The sequence below is a fragment of the Amblyraja radiata genome, chromosome 21, assembly GCF_010909765.2.
Source record: "Amblyraja radiata isolate CabotCenter1 chromosome 21, sAmbRad1.1.pri, whole genome shotgun sequence".
Lineage (NCBI taxonomy): Eukaryota > Metazoa > Chordata > Chondrichthyes > Rajiformes > Rajidae > Amblyraja > Amblyraja radiata.
In genome coordinates this window covers 17,638,418-17,659,880 of record NC_045976.1, presented here as the reverse complement: position 1 = coordinate 17,659,880, position 21,463 = coordinate 17,638,418, and the positions used below count along the sequence as shown (strand labels likewise).

The 21,463-nt window shown below is 38.8% G+C and overlaps 1 protein-coding gene across 2 annotated transcripts in view; it reads left to right on the top strand.

The window, feature by feature from the left end:
* Positions 1–21,463, top strand: part of LOC116984903 (mucin-2-like) — a 98,224-nt gene that overhangs the window by 54,230 nt on the left and 22,531 nt on the right. Inside the window, exons 30-38 of one of the 2 annotated variants that reach the window (XM_033039291.1) lie at positions 6,961–7,023; positions 7,590–7,928; positions 8,810–8,872; positions 9,439–9,777; positions 10,617–10,679; positions 11,246–11,584; positions 12,466–12,528; positions 13,096–13,434; positions 14,315–14,377. In XM_033039291.1, coding sequence (XP_032895182.1) covers positions 6,961–7,023; positions 7,590–7,928; positions 8,810–8,872; positions 9,439–9,777; positions 10,617–10,679; positions 11,246–11,584; positions 12,466–12,528; positions 13,096–13,434; positions 14,315–14,377 — 1,671 coding nt within the window. The remainder of the gene's footprint in view (positions 1–6,960; positions 7,024–7,589; positions 7,929–8,809; positions 8,873–9,438; positions 9,778–10,616; positions 10,680–11,245; positions 11,585–12,465; positions 12,529–13,095; positions 13,435–14,314; positions 14,378–21,463) is intronic. The other variant, XM_033039292.1, reaches the window with a different exon arrangement.

Below are 21,463 nucleotides of genomic sequence, written 5' to 3'. Positions count from 1 at the left end.
ATACACTCTCCCATCCTCCTTCCCTCTGTCTATTTCCAGCAGTAATTCTCTTTTTTTGTTTGTTTTTGTTTTGTTTTAGAAACTTTGTAAATTATTTTTGTTTTTTATTTTTTTGTTTTGTTTTTTTGTTTTTTGTTTATTTTATTAGAAGTTAATACAATACAAAACAATACAGTGGCACCTAATTTTAGGTGCCAACTATGTCATACCGTAATTCATTCTATGTACAACCTCTAGTTTTATGTTATGAGAAGGAAGTAAGCAAGACAAGAAAAAGAAAACAATAGAAAGGGGAAAGAGTGGAAAAATAGATGGTAGAGAGTAGAACAATGTGAAGTGTGTATATAAAAAAAATAAATAAATAAATAAAATAAAAAAGAAAAGGTGGAAAGTAGAAATAGAAGAGAAGGCCCCTTAAAAGAGAAATTTTCAAATCTATATTCGGAGATGTAGATCTATCCACGTCATGAACTGAAATCAGCAATCCTTATGGTACCGCTGCATCACATGATTCCAAAAAGTCAATGAAAGGAGACCAACTCCTTAAGAATTGGTCATATTTATCTATTAGTCGGAGTCTCATTTCTTCAAGGCGTGCTATGTCCATCATATTCCTAATCCACATTTTAACAGTTGGTATGGATGTATCTTTCCAAAATTTAAGTATCAATTTCTTTCCAATTATTAACCCATAATTAAAAAAAACATTTTGGTCTTTATTTAAATTGGTATCTTCTCCTATTATTCCAAATATAATCCATTCCATTTTGGGTTCTATTCTTGACTTGAAGAGCTTTGTAAATATATCAAATATATCACTCCAAAATTTATTCAACTTTGTACATCCTACAAATGAATGTGTTATATTAGCGTTTTGAAACAAACATTTATCGCATCTGGGAGAGACGTTTGGATAAAATTTATTCAACCTCGTTTTTGAATAATATAGTCTATGTAATAATTTGAATTGAATTAAATTATGTCTTGTATTAATAGAACAGTTATGTGTATTCATCAAATACTTTTCCCATCTATCCTTCGAGATCTTTATCATTAGCTCATGTTCCCAATCTTCCCTTAGTGCTTCTGTTGAGGGTGATTCTCTATATAATATATTATTATAAAAGTATGATATTAATTTTTGTGAATCAGCCTTAATATTCATTGCTTCTTCTAAAGGGTCTAAAAATATAGTTTGAAATCTATGTGTATATTTCTTCATAAAGTCACATACCTGTATATATTTAAAATATTGATTATCCTTCAATTTAAATTTAAATTTTAATTGTTGAAATGATAACAGTTTACCCAATTCATACATATCCCCTACTTTCCTAATCCCCAGTCTATCCCATTGTTGATATGTGTTGTCGATGAGAGAAGGTTTGAATGCGGGGTTGTTCAATAGTGGGGTTAGTACTGATAAATTATTTAATTTCAAGGATACTTTTATTTGTTTCCAAATTCTTATTATATTGTGAATAATTGGGTTCTTCTTATATATTATACTATTCAATTTTATCGGTGAGAGCAGGATCGTTCCTATATCGTGCGGATAGCACTCCTCTTTCTCCATTCTTATCCACTCCAACTGCTGAGTGGAACTATCCAGCCAGTACATTATGTTCTTAATATGCACTGCCCAGTAGTAATACATAAAGTTAGGTAATGATAAACCCCCAACTTCTTTAGATTTGCACAAATGCTTTCGTTGAATTCTATGTGTTCTGTAACCCCATATAAAATTAGTGATAGTGGAATCTAGTTTTTTGAAAAAATATTTTGGAATATATATTGGGATCGCTTGAAACAAATATATTAATTGTGGTAAGAAAGTCATTTTTTATAGCGTTAATTCTACCTATCAATGAGAGCGGAAGTGTTTTCCAAAATTTAATCATATCATTCAGTTTATTTAATAGTGGTATAAAATTGGCACTAAATAATGATTTGTGTCTTCTCGTAATTTGAATACCCAGATACTTGAATTTTTCTGTTGCAATTTTGAAGGGGAATTTTAGTAAGTGTCTCGAATCCTGTGGTTTTAAAGACATAATTTCGCTTTTATTCCAATTTATTCTATATCCTGAAAAAGAGCCGAATTCCTCAATTAGTGTTAATAAGGTGGGTATACTCGTTTGTGTATTAGTAATATATAAAAGAATATCATCAGCATATAGTGAAATTTTATTCTTTGAATCCTTAGTGTTATATCCGTGAATATTCGGGTGATTTCTAATCCTTTCGGCCAACGGTTCTATCATAAGGGCAAATAGCAATGGCGATAAGGCACACCCTTGCCTATTACCCCTTGATAAGTAAAATTTTGGAGATAGCGTATTGTTAGTTAATATTCTTGCCGTAGGTCTATCGTAAAGTAGTTTAACCCATCTAATAAAATTCTCTCCCATATTGAATTTTTGGAGTACCTTGTATAAATACTGCCATTCTACTTGATCAAATAAATGCCTTCTCTGCATCCAGCGTGACAATTGAAATATCTTCATTGTCCTCATTATGAGAGTACATTATATTGAAAAGCCTTCTCAAATTATTAAATGATTGTCTTTTGGGTATAAATCCCGTTTGATCCGTATTTATTAAATTGTTAATATAATTATTTAGCCTTCTAGCTAGAATCTTTGCTAAAATTTTCTGATCCGTATTTAGTAGTGAAATAGCTCTATAAGAACCCGGTTCATCTAAATCTTTATCTTTTTTTGGTATAAGTGTTATTGTTGCTTCTGCTAAGGCTTCTGGTAGTTTATTTTCGGTATAAGCCTGCGTGTATAAATTGAATAATCTTGGTATAATTGACTCCTGAAATCTTTTATAAAATTCATTACTAAAACCGTCTGGTCCTGGGGTCTTCCCATTTTTCAGTGAGTTTATTATTTGTTTTATTTCTTCACTAGTGATCCGTGCTCCTAATTGCTCTTGTTCTAAACTATCCAATTTTGGGAGCTTGCAATTATCTAAAAAATTTGTAATTTTACAAGGATACTGTCTTTTATTGAAGGGGCATTTGGAATTTTATTCTGTTTCAGTGAGAGTTCCAGATGCATTTCTATCCATCATGTTTCCCCTCTAATGTGCTCTGTACAAACTATCCAGCCCATATTGTCTCCATTAATCCCCACTCTTCATGTGGCCATGCTACTTCTCAGTTTCTTAAAATTCTATCCCTCACCAACGACTTCCTTCTGCTGCGGTCCATACACTCTCCCATCCTCCTTCCCTCTGTCTATTTCCAGCAGTAATTCTCAAGCGACCGATCTAAAGTACAGAGTATCCTTCAACTTTGATACCTTTCCCTATGAGGAACTCCTACTCTGCCCTTCTTTAACTCTCTATCACTCCTTATCACCATTGAGAAACAACTTCACCAACAGAGTTTCAGACAACAACATCATCTACTACCAGCTACAAACTTGACAGGTAACAGCGAGATTACTGTACCTCTTGCCCACAGTTGCTCGGCAAAGGAACGTGGTTTATTCTTCCGTCATTTAACAAAATATCACTCCGATTCGATCTCACATTATTCTTCCTAATTGATTGCGAGGGGGACCAATATCCTGGCGGGGAAATTTGCAAAGGTCACTGGGGAGACTTTAAACTAGAATGGTTGGGGCGAGGGACACAAATAGAGAAAGCTAGCAGACAGAATGGAAGGCAGGAAGCAGAAAAGGGAAGCACTCGGACACAAGAGGAGAAAGAAAAAAAAGGAAATAAACAGAGAAGAAGATACGGGGGGTTTCTTAAATGTGCATATTTTAATGCTAGGAGCATTGTAAGAAAGGTGGATGAGCTTAGAGTCTGGATAGACACCTGGAAGTATGATGTTGTGGCGATCAGTGAAACATGGTTGCAGGAGGGCTGTGATTGGAAACTAAATATTCCAGGATTTCGTTGCTTCAGGTGTGATAGAATTGGAGGGGCAAGAGGTGGAGGTGTTGCATTGCTTATCAGGGAAGATATTACAGCAGTGCTTTGGCAGGATAGATTAGAGGGCTCGTCTAGGGAGGCTATTTGGGTGGAACTGAGAAGTGGGAAAGGTGTAGCAACACTTATAGGGGTGTATTATAGACCGCCAAATGGGGAACGAGAATTGGAAGAGCAAATATGTAAGGAGATAGCAGATATTAGTAGTAAGCACAAGGTAGTGATTGTGGGAGATTTCAACTTTCCACACATAGACTGGGAAACACATTCTGTAAATGGGCTGGATGGTTTGGAGTTTGTAAAATGTGTGCAGGATAGTTTTTTGCAGCAATACATAGAGGTACCTACTAGAGGAGGGGCAGTGCTGGACCTCCTGTTAGGAAATGAGATGGGACAGGTGGCGGAGGTATGCGTTGGGGAGCACTTCGGGTCCAGTGATCACAATACCATTAGTTTCAATATAATTATGGAGAGGGTCAGAACTGGACCTAGGGTTGAGATTTTTGATTGGAGAAAGGCTAACTTTGATGAGATGCGAGATGATTTAAAAGGAGTGGACTGGGACATTTTGTTTTATGGGAAAGATGTAGAAGAGAAATGGTGGACATTTAAAGGGGAAATTTTAAGAGTACAGAATCTTTATGTTCCTGTTCGGTTGAAAGGAAACAGTAAAAATTGGAAAGAGCCCTGGTTTTCAAGGGAAATTGGACACTTGGTTCGGAAAAAGAGGGAGATCTACAATAATTATAGGCAGCATGAAGTAAATGAGGTGCTTGTGGAGTATAAGGAATGTAAAAAGAATCTTAAGAAAGAAATTAGAAAAGCTAAAAGAAGATATGAGGTTGCTTTGGCAAGTAAGGTGAAAGTAAATCCAAAGGGTTTCTACAGCTATATTAATAGCAAAAGGATAACGAGGGATAAAATTGGTCCATTGGAGAAACAGAGTGGGCAGCTATCTGCAGAGCCAAAAGAGATGGGGGAGATATTGAACAATTTCTTTTCTTCGGTATTCACCAAGGAGAAGGATATTGAATTATGTGAGGTAAGGGAAATGAGTAGAGTAGTTATGGATACTATGAGTTTCAAAGTAAAAGAAGTACTGACACTTTTGAAAAATATAAAAGTGGATAAGTCTCCAGGTCCTGACAGGATATTCCCTAGGACATTGAGGGAAGTTAGTGTAGAAATAGCCGGGGCTATGACAGAAATATTTCAAATGTCATTAGAAACGGGAAAAGTCCCCGAGGATTGGCGTACTGCGCATGTTGTTCCATTGTTTAAAAAGGGTTCTAAGAGTAAACCTAGCAATTATAGACCTGTTAGTTTGACTTCAGTGGTGGGCAAATTAATGGAAAAGATACTTAGAGATAATATATATAAGCATCTGGATAAACAGGGTCTGATTAGGAACAGTCAACATGGATTTGTGCCTGGAAGGTCATGTTTGACTAATCTTCTTGAATTTTTTGAAGAGGTTACAAGGGAAATTGACGAGGGTAAAGCAGTGGATGTTGTCTATATGGACTTTAGTAAGGCCTTTGACAAGGTTCCTCATGGAAGGTTGGTTAAGAAGGTTAAACTGTTGGGTATAAATGCAGGAATAGCAAGATGGATTCAGCAGTGGCTGAATGGGAGAAGCCAGAGGGTAATGGTGGATGGCTGTTTGTCGGGTTGGAGGCAGGTGACTAGTGGGGTGCCTCAGGGATCTGTGTTGGGTCCTTTGTTGTTTGTCATGTACATCAATGATCTGGATGAAGGGGTGGTAAATTGGATTAGTAAGTATGCAGATGATACCAAGATAATGAAGAGGATATTGTGGATAATGAAGAGGATTTCCAAAGTCTACAGAGTGATTTAGGCCATTTGGAAAAATGGGCTGAAAGATGGCAGATGGAGTTTAATGCTGATAAATGTGAGGTGTTACACCTTGGCAGGACAAATCAAAATAGGACGTACATGATAAATGGTAGGGAATTGAAGAATACAGTTGAACAGAGGGATCTGGGAATAACCGTGCATAGTTCCTTGAAGGTGGAATCTCATATAGATAGGGTGGTAAAGAAAGCTTTTGGTATGCTAGCCTTTATAAATCAGAGCATTGAGTATAGAAGCTGGGATGTAATGTTAAAATTGTACAAGGCATTGGTGAGACCAAATCTGGAGTATGGTGTACAATTTTGGTCGCCCAATTATAGGAAGGATGTCAACAAAATAGAGAGAGTACAGAGGAGATTTACTAGAATGTTGCCTGGGTTTCAACAACTAAGTTACAGAGATAGGTTGAATAAGTTAGGTCTTTATTCTCTGGAGCGCAGAAGGTTAAGGGGGGACTTGATAGAGGTTTTTAAAATGATGAGAGGGATAGACAGAGTTGATGTGATCAAGCTTTTCCCTTTGAGAATAGGGAAGATTCAAACAAGAGGACATGACTTCAGAATTAAGGGACGGAAGTTTAGGGGTAACATGAGGGGGAACTTCTTTACTCAGAGAGTGGTAGCGGTGTGGAATGAGCTTCCAGTGGAAGTGGTGGCGGCAGGTTCGTTGGTATCATTTAAAAATAAATTGGATAGGCATATGGATGAGAAGGGAATGGAAGGTTATGGTATGAGTGCAGGCAGGTGGGACTAAGGGAAAAAAGTTGTTCGGCACGGACTTGTAGGGCCGAGATGGCCTGTTTCCGTGCTGTAATTGTTATATGGTTATATGGTTATATGATTGCTTTGATAGGATGGCATCATTGGGTTGATGTTGCAATTTAAAAGGCAACATGAAGAAGAAAATCTGTTGTTAACATGACAATCTAACTGAATGTGATGAATGGAAACACAAAAGGATGTTGATGGAAGGTTGAGCATTTGCATCCTTAACATGGGGCAATTGTGAATTGACAATAAATGCCTGCATTGCTGGTGGAACCTACACCCTGAAATGAAAAATGAAAAGTTGGACCTGATATGAAGTCATCGAGCAACAGTGTGCATTATAACTTGCTGTGACATCTTTTATGTTTTACAGAAACAACATCACCAACAACAAAGGTGCCACCCACAACGACATCGCCTAGCATCTACACAACTGGTAAGTGATTGACGGTTGTTTATCCTTGCACCAAGTTTGTCTGCACAAGGAGTCTGGGTGAGCCATTGAGAAAGCAGCAACGTACAACTTTCACTGATCTTTCTCAGATAATTCATTTTCTAACCATTTGCTTTTGAATTAGTTGTAGCTGTGGACTTTGTGTTGTAATTTATGGATAACCTTCAGAGGACTGTGTTTCAGTGAATTTTCCCATTAGACTGTGCTGATCAAGAATTCACCACCAGTTGATACAATATTTAGTGATGTGCATAATTGGCAGAAATAGGCTCATGATTATGTGCCTCCAATATGTGAAATGGGAATTAGTTTTCCAAAGTTTGTTTTGATTAAATGTATCTTGTCATAAAAAATACTGTGATTCAAGAGAAGGCAAAATGTTTCAGGGATTTGGGAGTAGGTGCTACACATCTTCATAACTATAAACAGGGCCAGTGCTGAGAAATATCGTCTTGTGAGGAAATATGTATCTTGCTATTTTATTTTGTACTTTTGTTTAATGAACACTTGAAGGAAGATGAACTGAACCTTGGCTTCTCCTTTTCCAGACTGGAAATGTAATGGTGTCTGGTCTGAATGGTATAATGACCACAGACCATCTGAATACAGTCCAGGCGATACTGAATTACTGGAATCCATACGGCAAGATCTGTGTCCTTCCAGTTACTGTACAATTAAAAAAGTTGAGTGCCAATTTGTCGATTTCACTGAGTGGCCAATAAGTGAATCACCAGACAATGTGACCTGTGACCAAGACGTAGGACTGGTCTGCACAGTCTCCAATAAGTCTTTGGAGGAATTCAACATCTGTCTTGACTATCAAATTCGATTTTGCTATGAGCATGAAGCAACAACTCCAAGTACAACATCAACAACAACAATTTATGGTAAATATGCCAGTTATGTGCAAGGATACTGTCTTTTATTGAAGGGGCATTTGGAATTTTATTCTGTTTCAGTAAGAGTTCTAGATGCAATTCCATCCATTACGTTTCCCCTCTAATGAGCTCTGTACAAACTATCCAGCCCATATTCTCTCCATAAATCCCCGCTCTCCATGTGGCCATGCTACTTCTCAGTTTCTTAAAATTCTATCCCTCACCAATGACTTCCTTCTGCTGCGGTCCATACACTCTCCCATCCTCCTTCCCTCTGTCTATTTCCAGCAGTAATTCTCAAGCCACCAATCTAAAGTACAGAGTATCTTTCAACTTTGATACCTTTCCCTATGAGAAACTCCTACTCTGCCCTTCTTTAACACTCTCTCACTCCTTATCACCATTTAGAAACAATTTCACCAACAGAGTTTCAGACCACAACATCATCTACTACCAGCTACAAACTTGACAGGTAACAGTGAGATTACTGTACTTCTTGCCCACAGTTGCTCTCCAAAGGAACCTGGTTTATTCTTCCGTCTTTGAACAAAATATCACTGATTCTATCTCACATTATTCTTCCTAATTGATTGCTTTGATAGGATGGCATCATTGGATTGATGTTGCAATTTAAAGGGCAACATGAAGAAGAAAATCTGTTGTTAACATGACAATCTAACTGAATGTGATGAATGGAAACACAAAAGGATGTTGATGGAAGGTTGAGCATTTGCATCCTTAACATGGGGCAATTGTGAATTGACAATAAATGCCTGCATTGCTGGTGGAACCTACACCCTGAAATGAAAAATGAAAAGTTGGACCTGATATGAAGGCATCGAGCAACAGTGTGCATTATAACTTGCTGTGACATCTTTTATGTTTTACAGAAACAACCTCAACAAAAACAAAGGTGCCACCCACAACAACATCGCCCAGCATCTACACAACTGGTAAGTGATTGACGGGTGTTTATCCTTGCACCAAGTTTGTCTGCACAAGGACTCTGGGTGAGCCATTGAGAAAGCAGCAACGTACAACTTTCACTGAGCTTTCTCAGATAATTCATTTTCTAACCATTTGCTTTAGAATTAGTTGTAGCTGTGGACTTTGTGTTGTAATTTATGGATAACCTTCAGAGGACTGTGTTTCAGTGAATTTTCCCATTAGACTGTGCTGATCAAGAATTCACCACCAGTTGATACAATATTTAGTGATGTGCATAATTGGCAGAAATAGGCTCATGATTATGTGCCTTCAATATGTGAAATGGGAATGAGTTTTCCACAGTTTGTTTTGATTAAAAGTATCTTGTCATCAAAAATACTGTGATTCAAGAGAAGGCAAAATGTTTCAGGGATTTGGGAGTAGGTGCTACACAACTTCACAACTATAAACAGGGCCAGTGCTGAGAAACATCGTCTTATGAGGAAATATGTATCTTGCTATTTTATTTTGTACTTTTGTTTAATGAACACTTGAAGGAAGATGAACTGAACCTTGGCTTCTCCTTTTCCAGACTGGAAATGTAATGGTGTCTGGTCTGAATGGTATAATGACCACAGACCATCTGAATACAGTCCAGGCGATACTGAATTACTGGAATCCATACGGCAAGATCTGTGTCCTTCCAGTTACTGTACAATTAAAAAAGTTGAGTGCCAATTTGTCGATTTCACTGAGTGGCCAATAAGTGAATCACCAGACAATGTGACCTGTGACCAAGACGTAGGACTGGTCTGCACAGTCTCCAATAAGTCTTTGGAGGAATTCAACATCTGTCTTGACTATCAAATTCGATTTTGCTATGAGCATGAAGCAACAACTCCAAGTACAACATCAACAACAACAATTTATGGTAAATATGCCAGTTATGTGCAAGGATACTGTCTTTTATTGAAGGGGCATTTAGAATTTTATTCTGTTTCAGTAAGAGTTCCAGATGCATTTCCATCCATCACGTTTCCCCTCTAATGAGCTCTGTCCATGTGGCCATGCTACTTCTCAGTTTCTTAAAATTCTATCCCTCACCAATGACTTCTTTCTGCTGCGGTCCATACACTCTCCCATCCTCCTTCCCTCTGTCTATTTCCAGCAGTAATTCTCGAGCCACCAATCTAAAGTACAGAGTATCCTTCAACTTTGATACCTTTCCCTATGAGAAACTCCTACTCAGCCCTTCTTTAACACTCTCTCACTCCTTATCACCATTTAGAAACAATTTCACCAACAGAGTTTCAGACCACAACATCATCTACTACCAGCTACAAACTTGACAGGTAACAGTGAGATTACTATACTTCTTGCCCACAGTTGCTCTCCAAAGGAACCTGGTTTATTCTTCCGTCTTTGAACAAAATATCACTGATTCTATCTCACATTATTCTTCCTAATTGATTGCTTTGATAGGATGGCATCATTGGATTGATGTTGCAATTTAAAGGGCAACATGAAGAAGAAAATCTGTTGTTAACATGACAATCTAACTGAATGTGATGAATGGAAACACAAAAGGATGTTGATGGAAGGTTGAGCATTTGCATCCTTAACATGGGGCAATTGTGAATTGACAATAGATGCCTGCATTGCTAGTGGAACCTACACCCTGAAATGAGAAATGAAAAACTGGACCTGATACAAAGTCATCGAGCAACAGTGTGCATTATAACTTGCTGTGACATCTTTTATTATTTACAGAAACAACATCAACAAAAACAAAGGTGCCACCCACAACGACATCGCCCAGCATCTACACAACTGGTAAGTGATTAACGGTTGTTTATCCTTGCACCAAGTTTGTCTGCACAAGGACTCTGGGTGAGCCATTGAGAAAGCAGCAACGTACAACTTTCACTGAGCTTTCTCAGATAATTCATTTTCTAACCATTTGCTTTTGAATTAGTTGTAGCTGTGGACTTTGTGTTGTAAATTATGGATAACCTTCAGAGGACTGTGTTTCAGTGAATTTTCCAATTAGACTGTGCTGATCAAGAATTCACCACCAGTTGATACAATATTTAGTGATGTGCATAATTGGCAGAAATAGGCTCATGATTATGTGCCTTCAATATGTGAAATGGGAATGAGTTTTCCACAGTTTGTTTTGATTAAACGTATCTTGTCATCAAAAATACTGTGATTCAAGAGAAGGCAAAATGTTTCAGGGATTTGGGAGTAGGTGCTACACAACTTCACAACTATAAACAGGGCCAGTGCTGAGAAATATCGTCTTATGAGGAAATATGTATCTTGCTATTTTATTTTGTACTTTTGTTTAATGAACACTTGAAGGAAGATGAACTGAACCTTGGCTTCTCCTTTTCCAGACTGGAAATGTAATGGTGTCTGGTCTGAATGGTATAATGACCACAGACCATCTGAATACAGTCCAGGCGATACTGAATTACTGGAATCCATACGGCAAGATCTGTGTCCTTCCAGTTACTGTACAATTAAAAAAGTTGAGTGCCAATTTGTCGATTTCACTGAGTGGCCAATAAGTGAATCACCAGACAATGTGACCTGTGACCAAGACGTAGGACTGGTCTGCACAGTCTCCAATAAGTCTTTGGAGGAATTCAACATCTGTCTTGACTATCAAATTCGATTTTGCTATGAGCATGAAGCAACAACTCCAAGTACAACATCAACAACAACAATTTATGGTAAATATGCCAGTTATGTGCAAGGATACTGTCTTTTATTGAAGGGGCATTTGGAATTTTATTCTGTTTCAGTAAGAGTTCCAGATGCATTTCCATCCATCACGTTTCCCCTCTAATGAGCTCTGTACAAACTATCCAGCCCATATTCTCTCCATAAATCCCCGCTCTCCATGTGGCCATGCTACTTCTCAGTTTCTTAAAATTCTATCCCTCACCAATTACTTCCTTCTGCTGCGGTCCGTACACTCTCCCATCCTCCTTCCCTCTGTCTATTTCCAGCAGTAATTCTCAAGCCACCAATCTAAAGTACAGAGTATCCTTCAACTTTGATACCTTTCCCTATGAGAAACTCCTACTCTGCCCTTCTTTAACACTCTCTCACTCCTTATCACCATTTAGAAACAATTTCACCAACAGAGTTTCAGACCACAACATCATCTACTACCAGCTACAAACTTGACAGGTAACAGTGAGATTACTGTACTTCTTGCCCACAGTTGCTCTCCAAAGGAACCTGGTTTATTCTTCCGTCTTTGAACAAAATATCACTGATTCTATCTCATATTATTCTTCCTAATTGATTGCTTTGATAGGATGGCATCATTGGATTGATGTTGCAATTTAAAGGGCAACATGAAGAAGAAAATCTGTTGTTAACATGACAATCTAACTGAATGTGATGAATGGAAACACAAAAGGATGTTGATGGAAGGTTGAGCATTTGCATCCTTAACATGGGGCAATTGTGAATTGACAATAGATGCCTGCATTGCTGGTGGAACCTACACCCTGAAATGAGAAATGAAAAACTGGACCTGATACAAAGTCATCGAGCAACAGTGTGCATTATAACTTGCTGTGACATCTTTTATGTTTTACAGAAACAACATCAACAAAAACAAAGGTGCCACCCACAACGACATCGCCCAGCATCTACACAACTGGTAAGTGATTGACGGGGTGTTTATCCTTGCACCAAGTTTGTCTGCACAAGGACTCTGGGTGAGCCATTGAGAAAGCAGCAACGTACAACTTTCACTGAGCTTTCTCAGATAATTCATTTTCTAACCAATTGCTTTTGAATTAGTTGTAGCTGTGGACTTTGTGTTGTAAATTATGGATAACCTTCAGAGGACTGTGTTTCAGTGAATTTTCCCATTAGACTGTGCTGATCAAGAATTCACCACCAGTTGATACAATATTTAGTGATGTGCATAATTGGCAGAAATAGGCTCATGATTATGTGCCTCCAATATGTGAAATGGGAATTAGTTTTCCACAGTTTGTTTTGATTAAACGTAACTTGTCATCAAAAATACTGTGATTCAAGAGAAGGCAAAATGTTTCAGGGATTTGGGAGTAGGTGCTACACAACTTCACAACTATAAACAAGGCCAGTGCTGAGAAATATCGTCTTATGAGGAAATATGTATCTTGCTATTTTATTTTGTACTTTTGTTTAATGAACACTTGAAGGAAGATGAACTGAACCTTGGCTTCTCCTTTTCCAGACTGGAAATGTAATGGTGTCTGGTCTGAATGGTATAATGACCACAGACCATCTGAATACAGTCCAGGCGATACTGAATTACTGGAATCCATACGGCAAGATCTGTGTCCTTCCAGTTACTGTACAATTAAAAAAGTTGAGTGCCAATTTGTCGATTTCACTGAGTGGCCAATAAGTGAATCACCAGACAATGTGACCTGTGACCAAGACGTAGGACTGGTCTGCACAGTCTCCAATAAGTCTTTGGAGGAATTCAACATCTGTCTTGACTATCAAATTCGATTTTGCTATGAGCATGAAGCAACAACTCCAAGTACAACATCAACAACAACAATTTATGGTAAATATGCCAGTTATTTGCAAGGATACTGTCTTTTATTGAAGGGGCATTTGGAATTTTATTCTGTTTCAGTAAGAGTTCCAGATGCATTTCCATCCATCACGTTTCCCCTCTAATGTGCTCTGTACAAACTATCCAGCCCATATTCTCTCCATAAATCCCCGCTCTCCATGTGGCCATGCTACTTCTCAGTTTCTTAAAATTCTACCCCTCACTGACGACTTCCTTCTGCTGCGGTCCATACACTCTCCCATCCTCCTTCCCTCTGTCTATTTCCAGCAGTAATTCTCAAGCCACCAATCTAAAGTACAGAGTATCCTTCAACTTTGATACCTTTCCCTATGAGAAACTCCTACTCTGCCCTTCTTTAACACTCTCTCACTCCTTATCACCATTTAGAAACAATTTTACCAACAGAGTTTCAGACCACAACATCATCTACTACCAGCTACAAACTTGACAGGTAACAGTGAGATTACTGTACTTCTTGCCCACAGTTGCTCTCCAAAGGAACCTGGTTTATTCTTCCGTCTTTGAACAAAAATCACTGATTCTATCTCATATTATTCTTCCTAATTGATTGCTTTGATAGGATGGCATCATTGGATTGATGTTGCAATTTAAAGGGCAACATGAAGAAGAAAATCTGTTGTTAACATGACAATCTAACTGAATGTGATGAATGGAAACACAAAAGGATGTTGATGGAAGGTTGAGCATTTGCATCCTTAACATGGGGCAATTGTGAATTGACAATAGATGCCTGCATTGCTGGTGGAACCTACACCCTGAAATGAGAAATGAAAAACTGGACCTGATACAAAGTCATCGAGCAACAGTGTGCATTATAACTTGCTGTGACATCTTTTATGTTTTACAGAAACAACATCAACAAAAACAAAGGTGCCACCCACAACGACATCGCCCAGCATCTACACAACTGGTAAGTGATTGACGGGGTGTTTATCCTTGCACCAAGTTTGTCTGCACAAGGACTCTGGGTGAGCCATTGAGAAAGCAGCAACGTACAACTTTCACTGAGCTTTCTCAGATAATTCATTTTCTAACCATTTGCTTTTGAATTAGTTGTAGCTGTGGACTTTGTGTTGTAAATTATGGATAACCTTCAGAGGACTGTGTTTCAGTGAATTTTCCCATTAGACTGTGCTGATCAAGAATTCACCACCAGTTGATACAATATTTAGTGATGTGCATAATTGGCAGAAATAGGCTCATGATTATGTGCCTTCAATATGTGAAATGGGAATGAGTTTTCCACAGTTTGTTTTGATTAAACGTAACTTGTCATCAAAAATACTGTGATTCAAGAGAAGGCAAAATGTTTCAGGGATTTGGGAGTAGGTGCTACACAACTTCACAACTATAAACAAGGCCAGTGCTGAGAAATATCGTCTTATGAGGAAATATGTATCTTGCTATTTTATTTTGTACTTTTGTTTAATGAACACTTGAAGGAAGATGAACTGAACCTTGGCTTCTCCTTTTCCAGACTGGAAATGTAATGGTGTCTGGTCTGAATGGTATAATGACCACAGACCATCTGAATACAGTCCAGGCGATACTGAATTACTGGAATCCATACGGCAAGATCTGTGTCCTTCCAGTTACTGTACAATTAAAAAAGTTGAGTGCCAATTTGTCGATTTCACTGAGTGGCCAATAAGTGAATCACCAGACAATGTGACCTGTGACCAAGACGTAGGACTGGTCTGCACAGTCTCCAATAAGTCTTTGGAGGAATTCAACATCTGTCTTGACTATCAAATTCGATTTTGCTATGAGCATGAAGCAACAACTCCAAGTACAACATCAACAACAACAATTTATGGTAAATATGCCAGTTATTTGCAAGGATACTGTCTTTTATTGAAGGGGCATTTGGAATTTTATTCTGTTTCAGTAAGAGTTCCAGATGCATTTCCATCCATCACGTTTCCCCTCTAATGTGCTCTGTACAAACTATCCAGCCCATATTCTCTCCATAAATCCCCGCTCTCCATGTGGCCATGCTACTTCTCAGTTTCTTAAAATTCTACCCCTCACTGACGACTTCCTTCTGCTGCGGTCCATACACTCTCCCATCCTCCTTCCCTCTGTCTATTTCCAGCAGTAATTCTCAAGCCACCAATCTAAAGTACAGAGTATCCTTCAACTTTGATACCTTTCCCTATGAGAAACTCCTACTCTGCCCTTCTTTAACACTCTCTCACTCCTTATCACCATTTAGAAACAATTTTACCAACAGAGTTTCAGACCACAACATCATCTACTACCAGCTACAAACTTGACAGGTAACAGTGAGATTACTGTACTTCTTGCCCACAGTTGCTCTCCAAAGGAACCTGGTTTATTCTTCCGTCTTTGAACAAAAATCACTGATTCTATCTCATATTATTCTTCCTAATTGATTGCTTTGATAGGATGGCATCATTGGATTGATGTTGCAATTTAAAGGGCAACATGAAGAAGAAAATCTGTTGTTAACATGACAATCTAACTGAATGTGATGAATGGAAACACAAAAGGATGTTGATGGAAGGTTGAGCATTTGCATCCTTAACATGGGGCAATTGTGAATTGACAATAGATGCCTGCATTGCTGGTGGAACCTACACCCTGAAATGAGAAATGAAAAACTGGACCTGATACAAAGTCATCGAGCAACAGTGTGCATTATAACTTGCTGTGACATCTTTTATGTTTTACAGAAACAACATCAACAAAAACAAAGGTGCCACCCACAACGACATCGCCCAGCATCTACACAACTGGTAAGTGATTGACGGTTGTTTATCCTTGCACCAAGTTTGTCTGCACAAGGACTCTGGGTGAGCCATTGAGAAAGCAGCAACGTACAACTTTCACTGAGCTTTCTCAGATAATTCATTTTCTAACCATTTGCTTTTGAATTAGTTGTAGCTGTGGACTTTGTGTTGTAAATTATGGATAACCTTCAGAGGACTGTGTTTCAGTGAATTTTCCCATTAGACTGTGCTGATCAAGAATTCACCACCAGTTGATACAATATTTAGTGATGTGCATAATTGGCAGAAATAGGCTCATGATTATGTGCCTTCAATATGTGAAATGGGAATGAGTTTTCCACAGTTTGTTTTGATTAAACGTATCTTGTCATCAAAAATACTGTGATTCAAGAGAAGGCAAAATGTTTCAGGGATTTGGGAGTAGGTGCTACACAACTTCACAACTATAAACAAGGCCAGTGCTGAGAAATATCGTCTTATGAGGAAATATGTATCTTGCTATTTTATTTTGTACTTTTGTTTAATGAACACTTGAAGGAAGATGAACTGAACCTTGGCTTCTCCTTTTCCAGACTGGAAATGTAATGGTGTCTGGTCTGAATGGTATAATGACCACAGACCATCTGAATACAGTCCAGGCGATACTGAATTACTGGAATCCATACGGCAAGATCTGTGTCCTTCCAGTTACTGTACAATTAAAAAAGTTGAGTGCCAATTTGTCGATTTCACTGAGTGGCCAATAAGTGAATCACCAGACAATGTGACCTGTGACCAAGACGTAGGACTGGTCTGCACAGTCTCCAATAAGTCTTTGGAGGAATTCAACACCTGTCTTGACTATCAAATTCGATTTTGCTATGAGCATGAAGCAACAACTCCAAGTACAACATCAACAACAACAATTTATGGTAAATATGCCAGTTATGTGCAAGGATACTGTCTTTTATTGAAGGGGCATTTGGAATTTTATTCTGTTTCAGTAAGAGTTCTAGATGCAATTCCATCCATCACGTTTCCCCTCTAATGAGCTCTGTACAAACTATCCAGCCCATATTCTCTCCATAAATCCCCGCTCTCCATGTGGCCATGCTACTTCTCAGTTTCTTAAAATTCTATCCCTCACCAATGACTTCCTTCTGCTGCGGCCCATACACTCTCCCATCCTCCTTCCCTCTGTCTATTTCCAACAGTAATTCTCAAGCCACCAATCTAAAGTACAGAGTATCCTTCAACTTTGATACCTTTCCCTATGAGAAGCTCCTACTCTGCCCTTCTTTAACACTCTCTCACTCCTTATCACCATTTAGAAACAATTTCACCAACAGAGTTTCAGACCACAACATCATCTACTACCAGCTACAAACTTGACAGGTAACAGTGAGATAACTGTACTTCTTGCCCACAGTTGCTCTCCAAAGGAACCTGGTTTATTCTTCCGTCTTTGAACAAAATATCACTGATTCTATCTCACATTATTCTTCCTAATTGATTGCTTTGATAGGATGGCATCATTGGATTGATGTTGCAATTTAAAGGGCAACATGAAGAAGAAAATCTGTTGTTAACATGACAATCTAATTGAATGTGATGAATGGAAACACAAAAGGATGTTGATGGAAGGTTGAGCATTTGCATCCTTAACATGGGGCAATTGTGAATTGACAATAAATGCCTGCATTGCTGGTGGAACCTACACCCTGAAATGAAAAATGAAAAACTGGACCTGATACAAAGTCATCGAGCAACAGTGTGCATTATAACTTGCTGTGACATCTTTTATGTTTTACAGAAACAACATCAACAACAACAAATGTGCCACCCACAACGACATCGCCCAGCATCTACACAACTGGTAAGTGATTTACGGTTGTTTATCCTTGCACCAAGTTTGTCTGCACAAGGACTCTGGGTGAGCCATTGTGAAAGCAGCAACGTACAACTTTCACTGAGCTTTCTCAGATAATTCATTTTCTAACCATTTGCTTTTGAATTCTACAGGTATGTCAATCCATCATCTTTCCCCCCTCTGTACAAACTATCCAGCCCATATTCTCTCCATTATCCCTGCCTCTTCATGCGGCCATGCTACTTCTCATTGTTTCTTCCAAATTCTATCCCTCAACAATGACTTCCCTCTGCTGCCATCCAAACCCTCTCCCATCCTCCTTCCCTCTTTCTCTGTCCCAGATGCAATTCTACATCCACCGATCTACTCAAACACTCTAATATTCTCCTTTGATCCCTTTTCCCAAGAACCTTTAACTCTCTTGCACACCTTAATTGTTCCCCACCAGATTTATTTTGATTTCCCTATCGGGCTCTCAGCCAAATCCCAGTCATCCTTCACCCTTCGGCATCCTGTAAGAAATCTGAGCCAGTCAGTTTAATTCTGAGTGTACAGCATTAATGCAATTGTTTATTGTGAAATGTTTATTTGCAATACAGAATCGACAACACCTGTGACGATTTATGGGAGATAGGGTTTTGCATTACTGAAGAGGACTATACCATTAAAGCAGTGAAATTAGTCTATAATTTCTCAGGCCAGCTTGACTCGTAGCACAACCTCCATGCACTCTCACAGCTACAATGCAACTTCCAGTTAAGGATGTAAGATATATCTAAGCAGAGCTGATTAGCTCGAGCTGCAGATGTCCAGTAGTGGCATCGGGTTCCATTGTACAATCTGAACAAGAACAGGAGAATTCTTCATACCACAGTCATGGAGATTTTTAGATGGTATGTCAGTTATATCGCTTGTTAAGCATGGAAAGTTTAGCCTTTGTCTCCTCAATATGGGGGCAATAGGGGATTGACAATAAATGCCAGTATTGCTGGTGACATCTGTATCCTGAAAATGAAAAATAACAAGTTGAAACTGATACAAAGTCATAGAGCAACAGTGTGCATTATAACTGACTGTGACATCTTTTAGGTTTTATAGAAACAACATCAACAGGCAAGGTGCCGCGTACAACTTCAACAACCAACAGCTCCACAACTAGTAAGTGGTTGATGGCTGTTGAACCTTGCACCACATTTGCCATTTATTTATTTCCATCTCTGTATTATCACACAATTCTAACCTCTAGCCCTGCTGATATCCTCATCAATGTTTCAGCTGGATTTGCATATTCTATTGTACACTTGTTTGCCCACACTTGTATTTCAATCTTGAGATTATAAAAGATTCTGCTGGTTGTGTTCTTAACCAGATCCCAGTCACCTTCAGCTTCAGTTACCAAATCTGTTACCAAATTCAATTAGCCCACATTATGCAAAGGATACAATATTAATGGAATTATCTATCATGAACTAAAGGATAAGAAGGACCATTCCCACATGTGTCACAATATACTGCAGTGATGGGAGAAGCTAGGCAATCTATTGACAGAGTCAGCACTTGATAGGGCACGATTTGCCAAGGAGATCAGGTGGATTTGCAGCTTGCAAAGGAAAAAATGGTGCGGAAGGCTGTTTGGAGGGAAAGAGAGTAAACTGGAGTAGTTGGTTTGGGTTATGAGATCTGTATAAACCAATCCTGTTGGTAGATATATCAACATATATTTTTGAGATAAGCCAGATGTAGCAGAACTAAACTAAACTAAAATAGATAACAATCAACCTGTTGGTCTGCCTGCTCTGTAGCTGGGAGTAGATGTCATTGTGGTCAGTAGCTTTGCTGCCGATTCTGTATTGCGGAAAAACATTTTACACTGTAATACCTCTAGTTGGAGGTTCCAAAAGTTTGACTTATTGCTTGCCAGTGAAAAGCTTTTTCCTGCGTGTTAATCAGTCAGCAGAAAGACTATAGGATTACAATCGAACTGTCCACAGTATACAGATACATCTTCTTTTTCTTGTGTATGGCGTGCACAGCCTACAGTTGTAGGACAACTTGTTCTATTTGAACTTATTTGATTGTGCACACCGGGTTGATTGCATTCGTCGAAACAGGGCGGACCACATGAAGGTTGCAATCTTCCAACCCAATAAACAGATACATGATAAACAGGATAAAACCTAATGCAAGATAAAGACTAGTAAAGTCTGATTAAAGATAGTCCAAGGGTCTCCAATGGAGGTAGTAGTTCAGGATTACTCTCTAGTTGTTCTATGTTCTATGAAATAAATGCCAGCTAGTTTTGCCCTATCTCAAACTTTTCTTTCAAATTATTGCTTTAAAAATATTTTCCTCTATTGACCACTCTGCTATCCCATCCTCAATTTTAGTTTATGACAACAGGTTTAAACCTTGCAAATGCGCAGTCTGTACAGTTGTATCATTTTATGCACTCTGTTATAAGCAGGTAACAAAAGTTAGCTTCAATGGTTTCACAGTGCCTGTGTAATTATTTGATTCGGAATTGCTTTTACTGTGGACGTTATGTTGTAAATCCTGAGGTAGGTTGCTTAAGAGCCTGTCCCACTTTCACAACCTAATTCACGACCTTTTTTACTCGTGGACATTTTTCATCAGGCTAGAAAAACGCCCAGACCTACTTGATGCCCTGAGTACCTACGACTAGCATCACGACCTACCTATGACCTACCTACGACCTCCTACGGCCTCCTAGGACCTCGTGACGACCATGCTGCGAGTATGAGTCGGGGCAAACTCGGCAGAGGTCGTGAATTAGGTAGTGAAAGTGGGACAGGCCCTTTACAATGTGCATAATCTCAACACTTCAACAGCTACATTCCTGACGAGGGAGGTTCTCAGTAAGCAGTCCCATTACTGCATACTCTGTGTGGGTGCAGATTGTCAGATCTGAGATTGCAACATTGCCAAATATGCCTGGGCATGATGAAGCTGTTGATGAACTGTATCAATTCTGATTGACAAATTGTTGGGGTGTGTGATAGGTAATGTTAAATTGAGCAGTGGTTGGGTGGTTTGGAATAGCTGGTCGAGATGCTGACTCATATCTTGCGCAAACTGGATTCAATTTGTCAATCAGGATATACATTGAACAAGTCAGAGTGGAATTTGCATGTTCTCCCTGTGACCACCTGGGATTCTTCTGGGTTTTCCGTTTCTTCCCACATGCCAAAGAAGTGTGGGTCAGTATGGTAATTGGCCTTTGTAAATTGCCTGAGTGTTTAAATGAATGGTAGAATCTGGAGGGGGGGGGGAGGGGAGTTGATAGTAGTACTGCATAAACAAAATGGGTTGGAGTACGATTATTGCAGAGGTTGGTACTTGATGGTTGGTGTGGACCATATGTGCCAAAGAGCCT